This window comes from Heliangelus exortis, chromosome 1, assembly GCF_036169615.1.
Source record: "Heliangelus exortis chromosome 1, bHelExo1.hap1, whole genome shotgun sequence".
NCBI lineage: Eukaryota > Metazoa > Chordata > Aves > Apodiformes > Trochilidae > Heliangelus > Heliangelus exortis.
In genome coordinates, this window is record NC_092422.1 from 7302273 (window position 1) to 7320527 (window position 18255).

Consider the following 18255-nt stretch of genomic DNA (forward strand, 5'->3'; position numbering starts at 1 on the left):
AGCTTCATGGTGTGTTAAGTACAAAACTGGCATATGATGTATTAGCTGCAAAGGCTTTTGTGTAAGTTTTTATAAAAGTTCACCTATGAGCTTTGATTCCTGATTTAGCAGTGACTTTTTCATTTTTGTCTGAAAATCAGGCAGGTCAGACTGGTCTACTGTTCCAGTTTGATTTCAAAAGGATTCTTGTTCAGTTCCTAGGCAGGAATCCTACCTGATGAAGTAGGATTGTAGGATTTTCTTTTCTCAGCATGGTTCAGTACAAGGTGGCATGTTCTGCATACAACAGTGCTGAGGAAGATACCACCTGGATTAGTCTGCTCCCAGCTCTGTCATCACTGTTTCCTGCCCTCTTCACTTTTTCAGGCAGTTTTGTGTCTGTTTTCCAATCTGCATTAGTCAGGCTCAGGTTAGTGTAAATAGACTACATTCTTATTGAAAGGTATTTGGGAAAACTCACATGAGCCGTGTAGCTGGTACCTGGGGCTACTCAGGAGACCTTTGGAATGAGGAAATTTATTAACAGCTGGAGGCAGGTAGGAATCACTTACCAACAGAGTCTGAAAAAGAGGAGTGTCTGTCTGGTGTCAATGCAGGGTTAGTCAAGGTCATCAAATGGCTTCCCTTTTTTCCCATGCCTAAGACACTCTAGAAGAGGTCAGCTCTGTGTTTTGTTTCCTCCTGTCAATGCGTGTTTATAAGAGCTGGAAGCAGGCTAAGCCAACATCATCGTTAAAAGGATGTGGCTAATCAGTATAATATGCTCAATTTTCAATAAAGAGAACTACTCTTGGTAAAAAGCAGAAACACAAAGAAGCAACAAAGCAAAAATAATAAGTAACAATTGCCCCAGGAAAATAATTTTGGACAGGAAATTGTGGAAATTGAATGAGGGAGGGTACTGCACTACTTGCCTGAAGTAATGAAATATCATAATTAATTAGCCTAGCTATTGATAGAAAGTAGGTTTTGTTCTCTTGAAATGTCCTGCATAAATGTTTGTTAAAGAGTATTCCAGTACAGGGAGGATTTTTTTTTTTAGGGGTTTTTTTTTTTCACCTTAACTGAATCATTTTATGCCTGAAACACCAGGCATATCTGGAAGTATTTCTGCACTATACAAAACAGTTCCTCCTACAAAGCTATCAAGGTTAATGAGACATATGCTGCTCTGCTGGGCAAGTGTGGCTGTGCAAGTTGGATGCCTGGGGTGATGTGCCCAAATTTTCCAAGATTTCACACTGTGCTGCCAAGGCAGACCATGTGTTGTTATATGGTTGTTTCAGATCTGACTCTCTGCTCTTTATTTGCCTTGCTCCTTCTTGGACATGCAAACACACAAAGTTGTGGGAAAGTCTTGTTGAGTTCTGGAGTGGATCGGTTCAAGCAAAGGGCGTGATAAATTTTTGAGAATAGGTTAATTCTGTGCAGGAAAAAGGTTCGGATATTGAGAGAGAAGGAAGGGTTCTTTTTGTACGTTTTTGAGTTGCTTGTGGTTTTCTTCAATGGTTGGAAGAAGCTGCTAGAAATTCCCAGCTGACAAAGTTCAGGCTGACGCTTCATAAACCAAGGATAGGCTTTAAGGGAACAGGCAGATTAACACCTCAGTGGGACACAAAGTCCTTGTCACTCACTAATAGCTTGATTTATTTTAGTACATCTCTTTTCATTATGAGGCGTAAAGTCTCTGAAACTAAAGCTTCCAGAGACTAATTTGGATTGGAATTATATTCCCAGTGACTAAGAACAGAGCATAATATTAGTCTTCTGAATATAACATGTGAGGAAGATATCTTTTCAGGTGCATTTATATTCACAACTGAACCAATATGAGGGCTGTATCTAATGGTGAAACAGATGGAAGAAGCATTATGTTCAGTAATAAAGCAAATGAAAATGAAGTTAGTGGTGACGCTGAGGTAATGAGGCCAGCCACAGGACAAATATACAGGGTGAATTTTTAATTAGAAGACAGGCATAAGAGTAAATACTTGTATATTGGTAAAGGAAAACAACTAACCAATAACAAAGAACAGAGACATTAATAGTGCTACTGTGCTGAAGTTTTAAAGGTCAAAGCAATGAGTAAAATCAGTAAATATGCCTGTGTAATTATTTTTGGAAGGTTCCTGAAAAGATGTGTTGAAAACATTCCAATAAAAACAAGCAGATAGATTCAAACTAATAAAAACTTATAAAGTGTAAATGTATCTTCTCCTCTGTACTGAAATCTGTGTTTTTCATTTCCTTTGAGTGAGCTCAGGGGAGTTACATGACTGATAAGAAGTAGCAGCATAATTTTTTCTGTTGCTCAATGCATCATGAATGTAAAGATGCCTTTTGAGCAACACTTTCTCCAGTAAATCATGCACACTCTTGCATTGCTATTGATGACATCAGAATTGAGTGCATTTTTCCTGTCAAGTGATTAATTTATCTGACATTAAATCCAGCTGATCTTTTGAATGTATTAAAAGTATAGCATTTGCCAGATAATATGAGATCCAAAAGCAGCCTTTTCCAGAACTTTGTCCCTGGCAATGGCAAGCAACAGATGTGGCAGAGGAAGATGCAGGCAGCAAAGGTACAGTGAACTGTACCTAACCATAGTTTGGTTTTGTTTGTTTGTTTGTTTGTTTGTTTGTTTGTTTGTTTGTTTGTTTGTTTCTTTCTTTCTTTCTTTCTTTCTTTCTTTCTTTCTTTCTTTCTTTCTTTCTTTCTTTCTTTCTTTCATCAGAAATTTCCACAGACCACAAAGATTTTTCACCATCATTAACCTGCTTTGTGATTGCTTGCAACTTCAGACTGCTAAGGGATTGAACTCCTAGTATCTAAAAACAGCAGTCAGAGTACTTACAGCAAAAACTGAAACAAAAACAAAGACCCAACTGTAAAAAGAAGACATAAAGTGCTAACAAAAATTTAGTAGCATTTCACATCTTTTTGCACACTTTTTCACTTTTTATGTGTGTTCCAGTAGTTTCAAAAGCTCCCAGAGTTCTGTGATGCTAGGTACCTGTCATGCATAGCCAAAGAAACAATGTTAAGACTAGCATCTATCTTTGCCTTAGTTGTTGGAACTTACTGTTCTGATTCACCCAGGCTGCCACCATCTCTTTAGAAAATCAAGAATCATTCCCAGTCCTCTGAAGTCTTGATGTCTTGATGCTGGCCTGTTGACCTTTCTTTCAGACCTCCACATGTAAAACAGCAGTGACAACACTATGGGCAAAGGGCAGAAGTGTAAAACACTCACTGTAGGAATAAATACATTCTGTTATTTTAAATCTTAAAGCATTCATTCAAGAGATTTGATAAATGGAGGAGAAAAATATTTACATAAATTTGACACACACTTTTTGCGGTGATAAAATTCTGTCTCTAATGCCTTCCTAGTTTTTTTGGTTTTGTTTTTTTTTAAGCAGTGTGGTCTGTTAAAATCAGACACTTTGAGTTTTACTTTTCTTTCACCGTCTGACAGAGCCCAAGAGAAATATGCTGCCTTTCCCAACCTCCCTTTTGCATTATAGCAATCACTGCTTCATCATTTGCTGAAGTGGGTTAGAGGTGCATTATTTGAGAAGCACAAAAGCAGCAATTAGGAAATCTGTTATCATCTAGAAGCAAACAGTGATGATCCTGGATCACACAGGAAAGGAAATTTTGATACCTGCTGACAGAAAGCATTGCTATGTCTCTCAAGGTGCCAGCACTAAAAGCATTCAGGCTAATAAAGTGGTGCTGAACTATTATTTTCACTGTTGTATATTACATCAGCATTTCAGTTACTTAACTATATTTGTAAGATCGGGGTTTTTTGTTACCGTGTTCTCTAAATTCAATCAATGCTGCAATCTTTTGTATATGCTTGAAAGTGAAAAATAGAAGTAAAATAGACTTGTGAAGTTCTAAAGTGGAGTATAAACAAATATCTCCCTCCATCTTATCTGCTCTGTTTTTTACAGCAACACTTCCAGGGCCACAGGCCAGAACAAACCATTATATCATCATGTCTGACCCCAGCAATAATTAGCAAAGTGTCATAGAATAGTTTGGGTTGGAAGGGACCTTAAAAATCATCTGGTTCCAGCCCCCTGCCTCCCACAGACCAGGCTGTGCAAGTCCCCATCCAACCTGGCCTTAAACACTTCCAGGGAGGGGGCAGCCACAACTTCCCTGGGCAACCTGTGCCAGGGTCTCACCACCCTCACAGTGAAGTATTTCTTCCTAATGTCTAACCTAAATCCCCTCTCTTCAAGTTTAAAGCAATTCTGAACCAGCTTTTTTTTGCCAATAGTGCGTTCTGGCAGCAACTTGTTCTTCATTCTCCCTTTCTTTAAATGGTGTGAAATTAAAGAAGTGGCTTTAACTGTATTTTTGGTCAGTATGTCATGGCCTCAGTGCCTTTTTAATTGTGCAGGAGCCTTGAAAGTGTGATATTTAGATTCAGTGCTGAATTTGAAGGAAGCATAAAGTGTTTTTCTGGACTTTAGGTATGCTACTTATTCACATCTAGCAAAAGCAAAGCTGTTTAGGAAGCTGCTCCTCCATAAGGACCCCATATATAAAAAAGTGTTAAGAAAAAAAGGATTTTTTTCCCAGTGGGGAAAAAAGTCATAGCAGTTCTGATGGCAGAAATGGAGCATCACTCTTCCTTTTTCTGTTCATATTGTAAATGCAGCCATCACTGTAGTATCTTGGCATCAGTAGGAGAACTAAGAGAACATGAAGTAACAGAACTGTCATTAGTACTTCAGAATTTTAAATATCAAACAGGGAGCTAGAACTTGAACTCTGAATATCCACCACACACTTATTGGACAATTTTTCAGAGGTGTTGTGGTTTCAAAATGTCTAAAAGGATAAATTATTAAAATTCAGAATAAATTTACAGACATTTAAAATCAGTTAAATTACAAGAGTGCTCTAAAGTCAGAGCAGAAGCTTTAATATCACCTGACCAAGCTGTAGTCATTTGAGAATCTCATGAGCTGGTGTTCAAGTTGCAAATAGCTGGATGCTGTGCTAGAGAGTCAGATTTTCAGTCCTGTCTTCTCACACTCCAGATTGGTGTCTAAATCTGGGAGTTACTCCCACATAGAATCTGCCTGGGATTTGGTTGCTTATTAAAGGGAAAGCTGCCATTACAGCTGCTCTGATGTAAATCGTTCATATCTTTGTCCTCTCCCAGGTGTAAAACATTAAATAAACAGAATTATGCTATGTTTACTGTCTTCTTCAGTGTATCTACCACACATGAAGAGACCTTGTAACAATCAGTAAAACTGTAGTATTCTGTCTGTATGCAGAGGACTGACACTGTAGGAGGAAGAGACATGGAAGCCTTTTGGTTTTAACATCACCTTTCCTACTTGCCAAGATGAAATGTTAAATTTTTATAATGAAATTTAATAAATTCTGGAGCAGGAGGAGTAGAACAAATACGACTCACATAGAGCAAACTTAAATCCTACACTGGGATAAACACTTCAAAACTAAACTTCACTTTAAAAAACAACACAGGTTTGCAGGAGCCTTAGTTCCACTGAGTATTTTGGCTTTTAAATAACTTAGAAGTTTAAAGATGTACTCTAGGTGAAAGAAATGAGCAAGAAACAAGCTACAGAATAAATCTGAAATACAGTCTGCGTGTCAGAGTGTCTCTTCTCCTGACACACATAATTCCAGTTGCAGTCAGTGAAGTCATAGCTATGTGGGAAGCCTGAAGAGTCTCGTACTACAGAAGTGGTTCCCAGCTGACTGGCAAAGTAACCACTGTCATGTGGCAGACTGAGCAGGTAATGCCCAAAGCAGCTCAGTGGAAAGGTAATTAAAATGCATGAAGAAATCCAACCCTGGCTAGGGTTGAAAAGGATCTTAAAGATCATCTATTTCTATGCCCCCCTGCATGGGCAGGGACACCTTCCAGTAGATTGGCAAAGAAAAACAGGAAAAAAAACCCAAACAAACAAGCACAAAACCCAAATCGAACAACTCTGCTATGCCAGCTTGAAGGTGGCGAGTGTCTGTGCAAAATGTGGGATTCTGGGAAGGTCAGATCCAATGAAAAGTTAAAGGGCACTGAATAAAATGAATATGTTGTTGTTGCAAAGCATCTAGACTTTTGGGAACTGAGCCAGTGTGAGTGGCAAATGATCAAACAAAAATAATGCTGAGATTTCTGCTAGGAGAAAATAAGAGTATTGCTGTCTTACAGCAGCCTCACGTAACTCAAACAGCAACAATCAGGGAGCAGACCAGTGGGTTATAAATGCACAGTAAAGATTGATTTGCTTGCACTGGGAGGTGGTGTGATCTGGTGGGATGTACCTCCATCCTTTAAGGAAGGAAACATTGCCTGCTGGTATCACTTCTGCTCCAGACTTGCTGTGGAGAAATGTAGACCTGAGGTCCAGGGAACATCTTCTTCTCTTTCCTGATATCCTGATCTGCAACATCTTAACCTTCAAAGTGGCACTGACTTACTGAAATGGGGTTTGTACATCCCCTCAAGTTAGTCTTCTAGCTCATGTTGGTATTTTCCCGGGTTTATGTTGAATTATGACTCTGTGTTGCTGGAGCATTGCCTTTTGTTTGCTAGTTTTGACAAATTAGAGGCTGTCTCCAAAACTTCAACTTTTCCTCTTGCAAACCACAACTCAGCTCATTAGCACACAGAGCAAGGGGAGTATAACAGCAGGAGGGACCATTGACCAGGCAGTAAAGGGATTTGTCATTTGAAATGGGACCCTGGCCAAATAATACACCTCTAGCTGAAACCTTACCCTAGCACTGGTCCCATGGTGCTGGGCAGCAGAGAAAGCTACAGGAAGAGGTATGAAGGAGAACAAGGTGTGGATAGTGGTTTTGTGCCATTCTTATACAGCTTAAAGAGGTCTGAAGTTTCTGGGATCAGTCCCCCTAAGATCCAGCTATGGATCCACTTATTTAAAAGAAGCAGAGCCCAGTCCCCAGTGGGCTGGGTAAATAAGGTGGTTTACTGGTCAGACAAGAATTTCACATCTGCTTCAGGGATAATTAGACTTTGATATATCTCCTTCAGTTCAGTGGGATTTTACACTAAATGCTTGACTCATTAGTAACTTCAGTGCATCATCCCACTGCCCTTAACAAGGTATCTCATTGTTTGGAAGGAGAAATGATATAGTGGGAAACAGCTTTCATCATCCTTTTTATAGAACAAAGGATATTTGGTAACACACTTTAAGCCTCCTTTCCTTCCCTGAAACTCAGGACAGACGATCTAGCTATCTGACTTTTCACATGTCACAATAAAAGGGCACCACAATAGAAAGGGCATATGTTTACCTGAGGTAATATATTAATGCAAGTTTCTGCTAGACCTCAATTTTCAGGACATGCCTTATGCTCATTAATTTAACATTAATTTGCATTTAGCAGCCCTAATGATTATATAGGTCAAGAAAACTAAAATATCTTTATTCTCTGCTTTTTTTTATCTCCTTAGAGTACGCTCGGTTTGAGGCAAAAATCCATGACCTGCGTGAGCAGATGATGAATCACAGCATGAGTTCTGGGTCTGGTTCCCTGAGGACTAATCAGAAGAGGTCACTGTATGTCAGGTAAGGAGAGAGAGTTTTGTCTTGGGAACATATCAGCAGCTTCCTTGTCTAACCCTGACTTATGTGTGTGGTTTCGGAAGAGGCTTGAGGAACTGTATTGAACTGAACTGAGGAATGCATCAATCAGCATCATTAATGTGAAAACTGGATAAAGCCCTAGTGCTTAATCCAGTCATTTCAAGCCACTTTCAAAGAACATTATACTTTTATACTGATTTGATTTGATGACATGAAGATTTCTTACCAGCTGTCAGTTTTTTTGAGATCTGAGATGAATACTGTCATGTAGGGACACGTTGCATTTCTGTGTGAGGTCTGGCCCAGACATGGAATGATTCTTCTCATAAAGATCACTTATTGCCCAAGACCTTGTTGTTACAAAGCAAGGACTGTTATGTGCACTTGGAAATGCATGACAATCTGCTGCTCTCCCCTTGCTTATGCTTACCCTTCTATCAATCTATGCTACAAAGAAGCTACCATCTACCTCCCAAGATCAAATATGCAGATGAGATGATAAACAGGCTGGTGTACATAGCTTAAAAGCAGTAGTGAATAGCACAGGAACTGCCTGTGAGCCAAGGGTTAGCAGTGTTTATATCTTTTCTTTGACTGTGCAAGTCTATTGCCACAGTCATTGCGAGGTGAAAGACTGCCCAATTGCCCCTAGCAAAGTTCTTGCTGTCACTCCTGCCTTTTGGCACTCCTGGAGACTATGGGACTCTGTGCCAAATACTTTAATAGTCTTAATAATTATGCTTCTCTAGGCTTTTCATTTTCATTTTTTCCCCCCATGCTCAGCATATAATTTGAAATTCCTGACAATCATCAAGTAGAGGGAAGCAATTTGTCAGCCTCCAGGCAGTGATAATTGTTCATGGGGGAGCTAATTCAGGTGATAACATTGCAGAGATCCAATTAAGGCTAAATTCTACATTTTGTCATTATGCCCTCAGCATGAAAGGATACGGTAGCAGAGAAAGAAGGGAGAACTTAAATATTAGCATGGATGGTCTTATTCTAGTGGGCACATGAAGCACTAATTGGTACTGCTGCTAGAACAGGCAAGGATTGAAAGGATATGGATCACTGTTACCTGTGATCTTGCTGTTGGGCAAGGTCATCTTTTGAAGTGTCATGGTTTTCAATGCATCTCTAACCTTCTCTGACCTTTCCTACTTTGTATTTAGTTCTGGAGCCATTCCACCTGTGGTAGGTTTTTTCCAGACCAAACGGAGTGACTTTGTTGTCAAAAACTTTAGTCAGCTCCCTGAATTTGCAATTTATGAAAAGCTACAGACATTGGACAGGTAGGGATACAAGAAAGCTTACCTTGCATGAGGTAAGCCAAAAACCCAGGATGTGGGGAACAATGGTGTAAGAAATCCAAGCCAGCAACTTCAAGTCAATTACTGTGTACACAAAGGGCTGACACAGGGTCCTGAGCAACACACTGGTCTGAGTTGCAGCAAAGCTCAGTTACCACTGTATTAGCATCACCCTGGTAAGCCCTGCTGAGAACTGAGGCTTATTAGCTTGCACACTGAGACAAGCTAATATATCTGTGCTGCATCTGGATTAGTTCTTCTACATGGTTTTGCTCTCTGTGCACTGATGAGCCTGGTTTTCTGCTAGTTCAAGAATTCTAGATATAGCCTGTCTCACTAAGCTGGTCTGCACGGTGCTTCACTGCAGGAGTCTTTGATGTCTTAGCTGCATATCTAAGTATCGCTTCCCAAACCATAAATGCAAACACAATTCTTTTATTCCAAAGTCATTCCAAAAAAAATGCCCCAGGCTTCTCAAGCAGAAAACCTCCAAGCCCTCAGTCACTTTTGTTAGCATATATCTTTTGCAGTCAAACCCACACAATTGGCTGTGTCCACCTCTGAAAAGTCTGAGAGACTCTGTATTTTACATATTATTATAATGTGCTTGTGGTGCAGCAGTGTTTGCAGCATTGTGATAGGCACTCTTAGTTCAGATCATATACACCAATTATAAAGGTAGCTTATATCTACCTTAGGCACAAAGGAAGAAATAAATTTGGTTTCAGAAATGTGCTTGCTTTCAGAGACTGAAATTTTCACTTTATGGATAAACTCTTTATCCAAGACCCATGCAAATAGTCTGGGATTTAGCGTCTTTCATTTTTATTCTTTCAACTCAGGACATTTCTATTTCAATTAATTATTTTGGTCAGCATGTGCAAGAGAACTAGAGGCAAATCACCACGTGCTGCAAATTTGTAGCTGTGATTATGATTCAGATTTGTTGTTTTCCTTTTGTAGGGATTTTGTGGTCCTTCACTGGATACAAGTATTATTTTTTAGCCAGAAAGCTTAATCAAAGTAAATAACTACATTCTAAGTAGCACAAGGAAATAAATTAAAGTCCACATAGGTTGTAATAATTGAAAATAGGAGTCATTATCTGCCCACAGAAAAGCCAACAGAAAAGTGGGTGAGAAAAAGTATAAGCAGATTTGCTAGTGGATACAGGGTTCATTGGATGCAGGGATTTCTTCTTTCCCATACAATCTCTGATTTCCCCACCCAGCCCCTACTAAAATAGCATAGCATTTTCAATTGAGATATATTAAAGAAGTTACATTAAATAAAGTAAGTTAAAATTTAATATGGGCGTGATGGGTTGAAGTAGGACTAGAAGTAGTTGGCTGAAAGCATTTAAATTCACAATTAAAAAGTGTACACAACTACAGGAAAGTGATCAAGAATGATTTCTTCGGAAGAAATTTATATGTGCATACTCTGGTGTTTCTGATATTTTTGGTTTGGTCTGGTTTTATTCTTTATCCCAATCTGTCTTTCTTGTGTCTTCTGGTATATTTATTAAGAATTCCCTGAATTTTTTTTTCAGTACTACCCGTTCCTTTTATATTACAGACCCTATTTTTCTGTTTGGGATGTTATCTGAAAGTCCCTGGCAATTAGAGCAAAGTATGAGACTTCAGAGCAATAGGAAATGCTGATAACTATTTTGGGAATACACATCCTCTTTGTCATTACATCGCTCTGTTGAGGAAAAGAAATACAGAAAGAAAAGTAGAAATTGAGAGAATAGATATGAAAGGTGGCAAGTTTTATTATTTTGTTTGTTGGTGAAGGTGAATGACCTTAATTTGAATTGAATATGTGAAATGAGACACCAAAAAATTGTATTGTATTTTTTTATTCCTTGGAATTCAGCCATGAGCTCGTGATTATTGAAAAACAAGCCAGCTAAATATTAGGCAATACACAAACACAGAGATTTTTATAGTGCTTCTTATGCAAATTCTTATCTTCCTTTTTATCTTTTTGAGTTAGGATTTTAAAATCTGCTCTTGTAAGATTATATATTTGGTCTCCTTGAAATAGATCTGTGCTTTGCTTTCTCCTAGATTCAAGTCCATACTCAGGCTTTTGAGTTAACTGCATATGGTTACTGTTGGTATTCTTAGGAAATGCCAGACCATTTTATTTGTGTGACAGTCTTTTGCAGAGTTAAGCATCAGAGAGGTACAGTCCTTTAAAAAGTTCAGTGACTGCAAGCAGCCGTTGAAACTTTGGAGGAAACAGAGCTTTAGAATTATGAAGGGGTTTCCCTGTTTATTTACTGGATTGCTCCTGAGCTTGAAGTACTTGTGCTAGATTTCTGAGGATAAAAGTAGATACTTCTGTAATTGCTACAAAGAGATCGTACAAAGAAAACGTTTTCAGGAATCATCTGGCATCCAAGAGCTGCCTTCTTACACTCTGTTCTTGATTTCAAATGAAAATAATTAGATAGGCTTAGAATAAACAGCCACGGCACCTTTTAATCTTCATTCAAACCAGACAGCTTCTGAAAAAAATGTTTATAATTAAAAATTCCAATTGTTCAAAGACACAAACAGGTGCTGTGGAGGTGTATCACTTCACAGAAGCAGCTCAAAAGCTTCACACACACCCCAGCCCTTTTGTTGCCACTTCACTGTTTAAAATCTGTTCAATACCATCGGTGAGCAAACATCATTTCACCTACTCATGGCTTCCTCTTGCCCAGTATAAAGAGACAAGCTGAGCTTACTGAAATGCACATATTTGAATCTCAGGACTACTTTTAAATATGTGAGCACAATGTAAATTTTAAGTTGGCTGTAAAGGTGGGTATGAAAACCAGAGCTGGGACAAGGCTGAATGCAGCTGGGATTTCAGAAAGAGAAGTGGTTCTGCAGCTGCCTTTCCACAAACTCTCTGGAGGAGAGCACTGCACTGAGAACTGTAACCAAGGGCAGAGCTTCTTCCCAGTAAGATCAGAAAGTTTAAGATAAATCTTTTTGTTCCAGCCCATGTTGCACTGACTCTAAAAGTTGTGCACAGTGCAAATAGGTGCATTTTAGTCCGCTGCATTTTTGACTTCTAGCTGGAATTAGTGCTAAGCATTTCATAGCTTTGATGTGTACGTGCTGTATAAACATAAAGCATTATGTCTTAAAAATTAGTATGTTCAGGTTCATTTTTATTGAGCCATGAAGAACAGAATCTGAAGATTTGCCATAGCAACTTAGCAGTAGGTAAAAGGAAGTCAAGGTGGAAGTACTTTGTGTTGTTTACTCTGTTTTCCAGCACAACAAATTCTTCATTAAGATTTAGACACCTTTATATACATGTCCTGAACTTTTTAGAAGTCAGCATGAGGCCATATCACTTGGACACACTTTGATTTTCAAGAAATCATGGAAAATTTCACTTGGTAACACCTCTGAGTTTCAGTTAAGTTTGCCTGAAGCAGTTTGTGAGAACTGAATGAGGGGCTGTTTTTATATAATGTTGCAGTTACAGAACATCCATGGGCCAGTGAGCATCAGGTCAAGGCTCCATGGGCAAAATTCTCCTGGGAGTGCTGCATAGCAAGTTGCAATGCAGTCTGAAATCCTAATGAGAAATACAATTCCAGTAGACATCCTGGCAGTAGAATCTGAACACATGATAACATCAGACTGGGTGATGGAAAGCTCTCCTATGTAGATCTGGAAGGAAAAATGTTAAGAAGATATAATTTCATCAGGGCTTTTTGGTGGCAGGTGCTGAGGGATCCAGAGAGAGGTATGAAGTGGTCATAGCTAAATACTTATTGCAAAGAGGGAGAACATCTATACATGTAATAATGTATGTACCTATATATATAAAAAAAGAAAACCCAAATAAATGTATGTTAGGGTTAAATATATGCTATATTCACATATGCATTGCAAGCATCTTCATTTAAGCAAGTTGCCTGATATCTCCCTTGAGTCACTGTAGTGCACTTGGCACTTTCAGAGTGCAATTCATCTCATCCAGAAGTAGGCATCTAAAATTGCTCAGGCGAATCATGCCCTAAAAATGTCTATTTCTTACAGTTGAGTGGAAGGAGCCTCAGGTGATTAGCTGAGATGTAAACATCTACATTATAGACACACTTAAAGTTATGTGACCTGAATCACACCCACATTGAATGTCTTTCTCTCTCACACACATGTTGTGTGTGCATACACATTCACTGAAAAAGCTGTAGCATCAGGCAGTTGTCTTTGAATGCTTCTGCTGTGTGCTTCAGTGAGACAGTCACTGACAGTCCTGTTGAAATAGGCTGGCTTGTTCCCCATATTCTTATTCCCCAGGATTCCTTCTAAATTCATTTTCCACTTTAGTTAGTAGTGTTCAGAGCTACTGAGGATACACAAATGTTCAGTGCATGGTTGTCAAGCTGCATGAGTTTATGATTCCAACTATGGCATCACACTGTACATTTCTTTCAGCCTCAGAGCACTGTGGGACAATCTAGATTTCTGCAGAGTGAATGTGAGTGAGGTTGGCACCTCAGCATTATTGTTTGGTTTTGATGGGGAAATAGCTAGAGCTTACATAGCTGTGCCTGTAATTCAATGCCACGATAGAAACTATTAGAATTCTCTTTATTTGAACAGGAGCTGGAGGAAAGTGAAATTTTAGTACAGTTTTTTTTTCACTTGGTTTATTCCTAGGCAATTGAATGGTCCAAATTCCACAGAATGGAAACATGCATTCAGAAACTGTCTGCTAAATTGGAAGAATACAGAAAGCTGGGGTTTGTGATAGCATTTAGTGGACATGTTTAGAAATGGTCAGATAGGTGCACACATAACCTGCACTGATGAAATGGGTTGTTGTACTTGAAATCCCATTTCAGACTGAAAGATTGAAACCTGCTTGGTACATTACTCATTTCACATGCCCTGCTTAAGAGCAAGTTTCTGAATATTCGATTGTTATTTTTTAGCTATTCTTTCTCTGAATGTAGAGTTTCCTACAGATCCTGCTGGCACCATTATTCTCACTGGTTTCAGCGAGAGCTGCTCAAGTTCAGAACCAATGAAATAGTGCAAAACATTATTTTTCAAAACCAAGGGATAGTTTGTGCCCTTGAGAGAGCTTTTCACCAGGTGGATGTTCAGAACTGAACCAGCATAATTTAATAACTATTTGCTCAAGACTTTATTAATTATTAGACACACTGAGGATTAGGAAGGTGACTCTTATTTTTGAAGAAGAGAATCACCTAAGATGATGGGCAATAAATCCAGTATGATTTTGAAATTCATGGTTAGAGCAAAAGGATCTAGCTCACAGAACCTGTGATAATCTGTAAAACGAAGTTGGAAAAAGAGTCCATCTCTTGTCTTTGTCTATGCAAATATAGTCTTTTTTATGAAACTCAGATTTTATATGCTTGAAGGATTATTTTTTTTTTCTTGGCAGTTACAAAAAGCACCATATTCCTTATCCTGCTGCACTAAGTACAGAGTGAACAATGAACTCAAATAATACAACTTTAAAATTGAAGAACAGGGAATATATGGAGAGAGGCTGGGTTTTTCTGAGGTGGCCTCCTGCTGATGTCAGGCACAGTTGTGAGCTTTTCACACTTTTTTGTGTTATGTCCATAAAGTTTTCATAGATCCTTAAATGAAGTGCCTTAGCTAAGACACACAGCAGTGTTGCTAGTCTCAGCTGAAAGATGGATGTGGCAATTATTAATATTGGAGTATTCACAGTTCAACGGCCTTCAGGCTCATAGTTTGATGGTATTTTGGTGCTAAAAAAATCCCATCCTGAAATGTGATGCTGTAAATATAAAAATATGCCTCACCTATAATCTACGTCAGTAAAAATCTGGTATATAATCAGTTGAAACTATTAGCCACAACATAAACTGCTTCAGTTTTTTGTAACACTTCAAATACTTCTTAGTCATCTGATACTTTTTTGCTGGGTTGATACTAATGAGCGGTTAAGGAAAAATTAGGTTAGTTTGCAATTTTTAATGACATTTCACAGACAAAGAGGAAGCAGCTAATAAAGAGAAAACTGAACATGTAAACACATCAGTCAAAACAGTCTCCTCTGCTTCTGACACCAGATCTCTTCTTCACATCTTCACATTTATTAGATCTGCTTGTCTTAGCTACCTGGTAAGAAATAAGTCTAACTGATTTCTTCCTGAAATGAGATCTCATACATCATTAGCTGCAGCATGAACCAACAGCCCAGCAAATCTTTTATAAGGGATGATTTTCCAGTTGAAAATGTATAAAAAGCAGATTTAGTTCTATCTGGTTGTGCCTTTGCAAATCATTGAATACTTTTTGTTCAAGATTAAGAAGTTATGCATGCAGTACTAAGCATCCTGGAGGACTGAGCCTTGTGTGAATAAACCACAACCTACAGTAATTTCAGATTAAAAGCTCTTCCTGAACTTCAGAATATAAACCAGAATATAAAGCAGCAACTTATCAAACCCATTTTTGTCTAATTCATCTTACCTTTACCTTATCAGTAAAACTTGTTAGATATGAAATGACTGGCTGAGACTTGAAAACATGTCCTCAATGCTGAATTATTAATGCCTGCTGAAACAGCTTTTCTATTAGCAGCTTCAAGTAGGAGTAAGTAGTACATACTTCTGGCTGTTTTCCTTATTGTTCTGTTTCATCAGGTATTGAAATAATGTCCCAGAACAGGTAATGTGCTTGACATGTGATGTCTCCTCTAAAGAGCAGCACACCTTTTTCTTTTCCTAAGAGATACTTTAATAGATTTTCATTGCACACATATTCTGCTTTCCAGTTCCCTAGTGGGACAGCCTGCTTTCTGGTTCAGAGCCTCATGCAGCAGGAAAGTGTCAGCTAAAATAATTTCCAAGCCAGAGGATGATGATAAAGAATTTTATCATATGGGAACAGGATTTGTATGGAATTTCTATAACCAAGACAGTCACAATTTCCAACAGCCTCATTTCTAGGCAGAGACTCAGACCATGATCCATCTGTGCAACAAGGGGAAAAAGGGACAATGAAGATAAACTGTGTCTAGCTTAAAATGGCTGAAAGTGAATCAGCAAAACATGTATTTAAGCTCTGTCTGTTCTATATGAAAAAGCAGTATTATCCGACAAACAGTTGCTTATGATGTTTCCATGTCAACAGCTACAGTAGGGCAGTCAGTTGTGAAGTTCTCAACTGGAAAAGTACAAGACAGTAAGTTAGACCATGATCATAGAGAAGAAAATCCATTGAAATAAAAGCTTATGGGAATACAGTCAACAGGTGGAAATCTGAAAATATGCTTTGGCACAGTACAAGTTAGCAGAGGCTCTTAGCAGAGCAATCAATGTGGCAGAAAGACAGGAGACTGCTTGGAACCTATTTGAGAGTTTCTCACCTGAAATCTTGCATGGAAAAGTTATAAAGACACTGTAGAACATGGTCTCTAAATTAGCTGTTATGGAAGATTGAGAGCACTGAAAGCTGAGAACACTGCTGAAACAGGACATGACCCTGCTGAGAAGGGCAGTGGGAATCCCCATTTGAAGTGTCTTCTGATAAAGACAAATGAGAAGGATATTTCATCTCACAACAAGCAAGTCCATCTATGGGAAGGGAGACCAATCAAGTTAAGTGATGGGGCTGAGGGAGTGCCAGTGGGCATTGCTGACCTTTTATTTCTCATGAGAAATATAAATGATTGTAGTAACTACAGTGAGCATGGGAAGGATGAGCAGGAGTTTGCTCAGCAGACATGGGGCTCATAGGGAGCTCCTCAGCAACTCCATTTATCATTCCCTACCATGCCACTCTTGTAACAGGGGCTAAAGTCCTGCAGCAGAAAGCCTTGGTCCTTCCAGGCCTTGCTGCCATCATGTTGAATAGCTCCTGGTTTAGATGCAACTAGATTGCTAAATTTCCTGTGAGTGGTGGCTCTGTGGCACTGATCAATAGGGGAATCTGGTGTCCATGGGGACCCAGCTCAGCATGGAGGTACCAACACCAACAGGCTTCTGTGCCAGTGCAGGGCTTGCACTGCTTGGCCTGTGTCTGTCCTTCTTGCACACAGCCTTGGCAGGTAGGATTTGCTCCTTTCTAAATGTGCCCCAAATTCAGACCAAATGTAGGAAAAAAAAAAATTCTGAGACTAGTAAATCTCTGCACATCTGTGTGTGTGTGTGTGTGTACATCTGCATTCTGACACATCTCCATGTCTTGTGAAGACTCTGATTGTAGGTCAAGCTTTTCTTACAAGTACTTACTCCTTACTCTAATAGCTTCATCTACAAATGTAGCAAATGAAAGAAAAGTAACAGAGCTGCCTGGTGCAATTTGCCAGATGTTCCTCACTAACTAGGAACTAAGATAATGAAACATTCACTCACTTTCCAGAAATTTAATTTCTTTTTCTTATGCTTTTAAATTGACCTTCCAGGTGACCCCATTCCTTCACCCAGTGTATTGTGCTGCTATAATTATCAACACACCTGCTAGCACCACATAATACCTACTGCCATACAAACCATAGCTTACAGAGAAGGCAATAGAGTGTTGCTATTTCTGTTCCCACATCTTCCTCCTGGTTGTTTAAAAGGGTCCTGGCAGAGTGGGCAGCAGTGAAAGCTTTGTTAAAAACTAGGACAGAAGCAGTGGTTTAGTGGAATACAAGGAGGTCTTTTGTAACCTCATATTTCTAACCACTTAGATTAGGTTAGAATAGTTTTTACCTTGACTTGCTACTAATGCTTGTGTCCTCTCCATTTCCAAGAAATATCAATATTTCTTTCTTTCTGAGAGCCAAAAACGTCTGTAATTTTCCCTTTTAAAAAGCACTATCTCTATAGACACACTTTCTCTTGTTGTCCTTGAGACATTTTAAAATCGAGGTAGAGGTTGCAGTGACTGACTGTTGTAATTACTCCTTTCTGCAGACACTGTAGGACACTTTGTATAGATAAGATCATAGGTCATCAATCACAAAATGAAAGCCCGGTGTAATGGGCATCAAGCAGTATTTTGCCACATTCTTGCAGATGGTTCAAGATACAAAGCCACAGCTGAGACCTCTTGGCTGTTCCCCTCAGTACCCAGCAAGTCGGATTTTGTCTGTCAAGGTCTGTGTTGTTGAGAATACTTCAGGAGCTGATACTGTAAAAGAAATGAAGTTTAGATTTGAAAAATGTCCATGGTTCTTTACAAGGAAACAGATATCTATGGGAACTCATCTTGAAAACAGATTAACTGAGACTAAACAAAATCAAAACCATTTTCAGAAGCACTTCATGGAACATGGTAGAAGCAATGTTTCTAACAGTGTTAGCA

At 38.9% G+C, this 18255-nt stretch overlaps 1 protein-coding gene across 28 annotated transcripts in view; it reads left to right on the forward strand.

The window, feature by feature from the left end:
• DLG2 (discs large MAGUK scaffold protein 2) overlaps positions 1-18255 on the forward strand; it is a 961231-nt gene that overhangs the window by 856519 nt on the left and 86457 nt on the right. For all 28 annotated transcript variants that reach the window (XM_071732357.1, XM_071732283.1, XM_071732535.1 and 25 more), the window contains one exon: positions 7490-7604. In XM_071732357.1, the coding sequence (XP_071588458.1) occupies positions 7490-7604 (115 nt within the window). The remainder of the gene's footprint in view (positions 1-7489; positions 7605-18255) is intronic.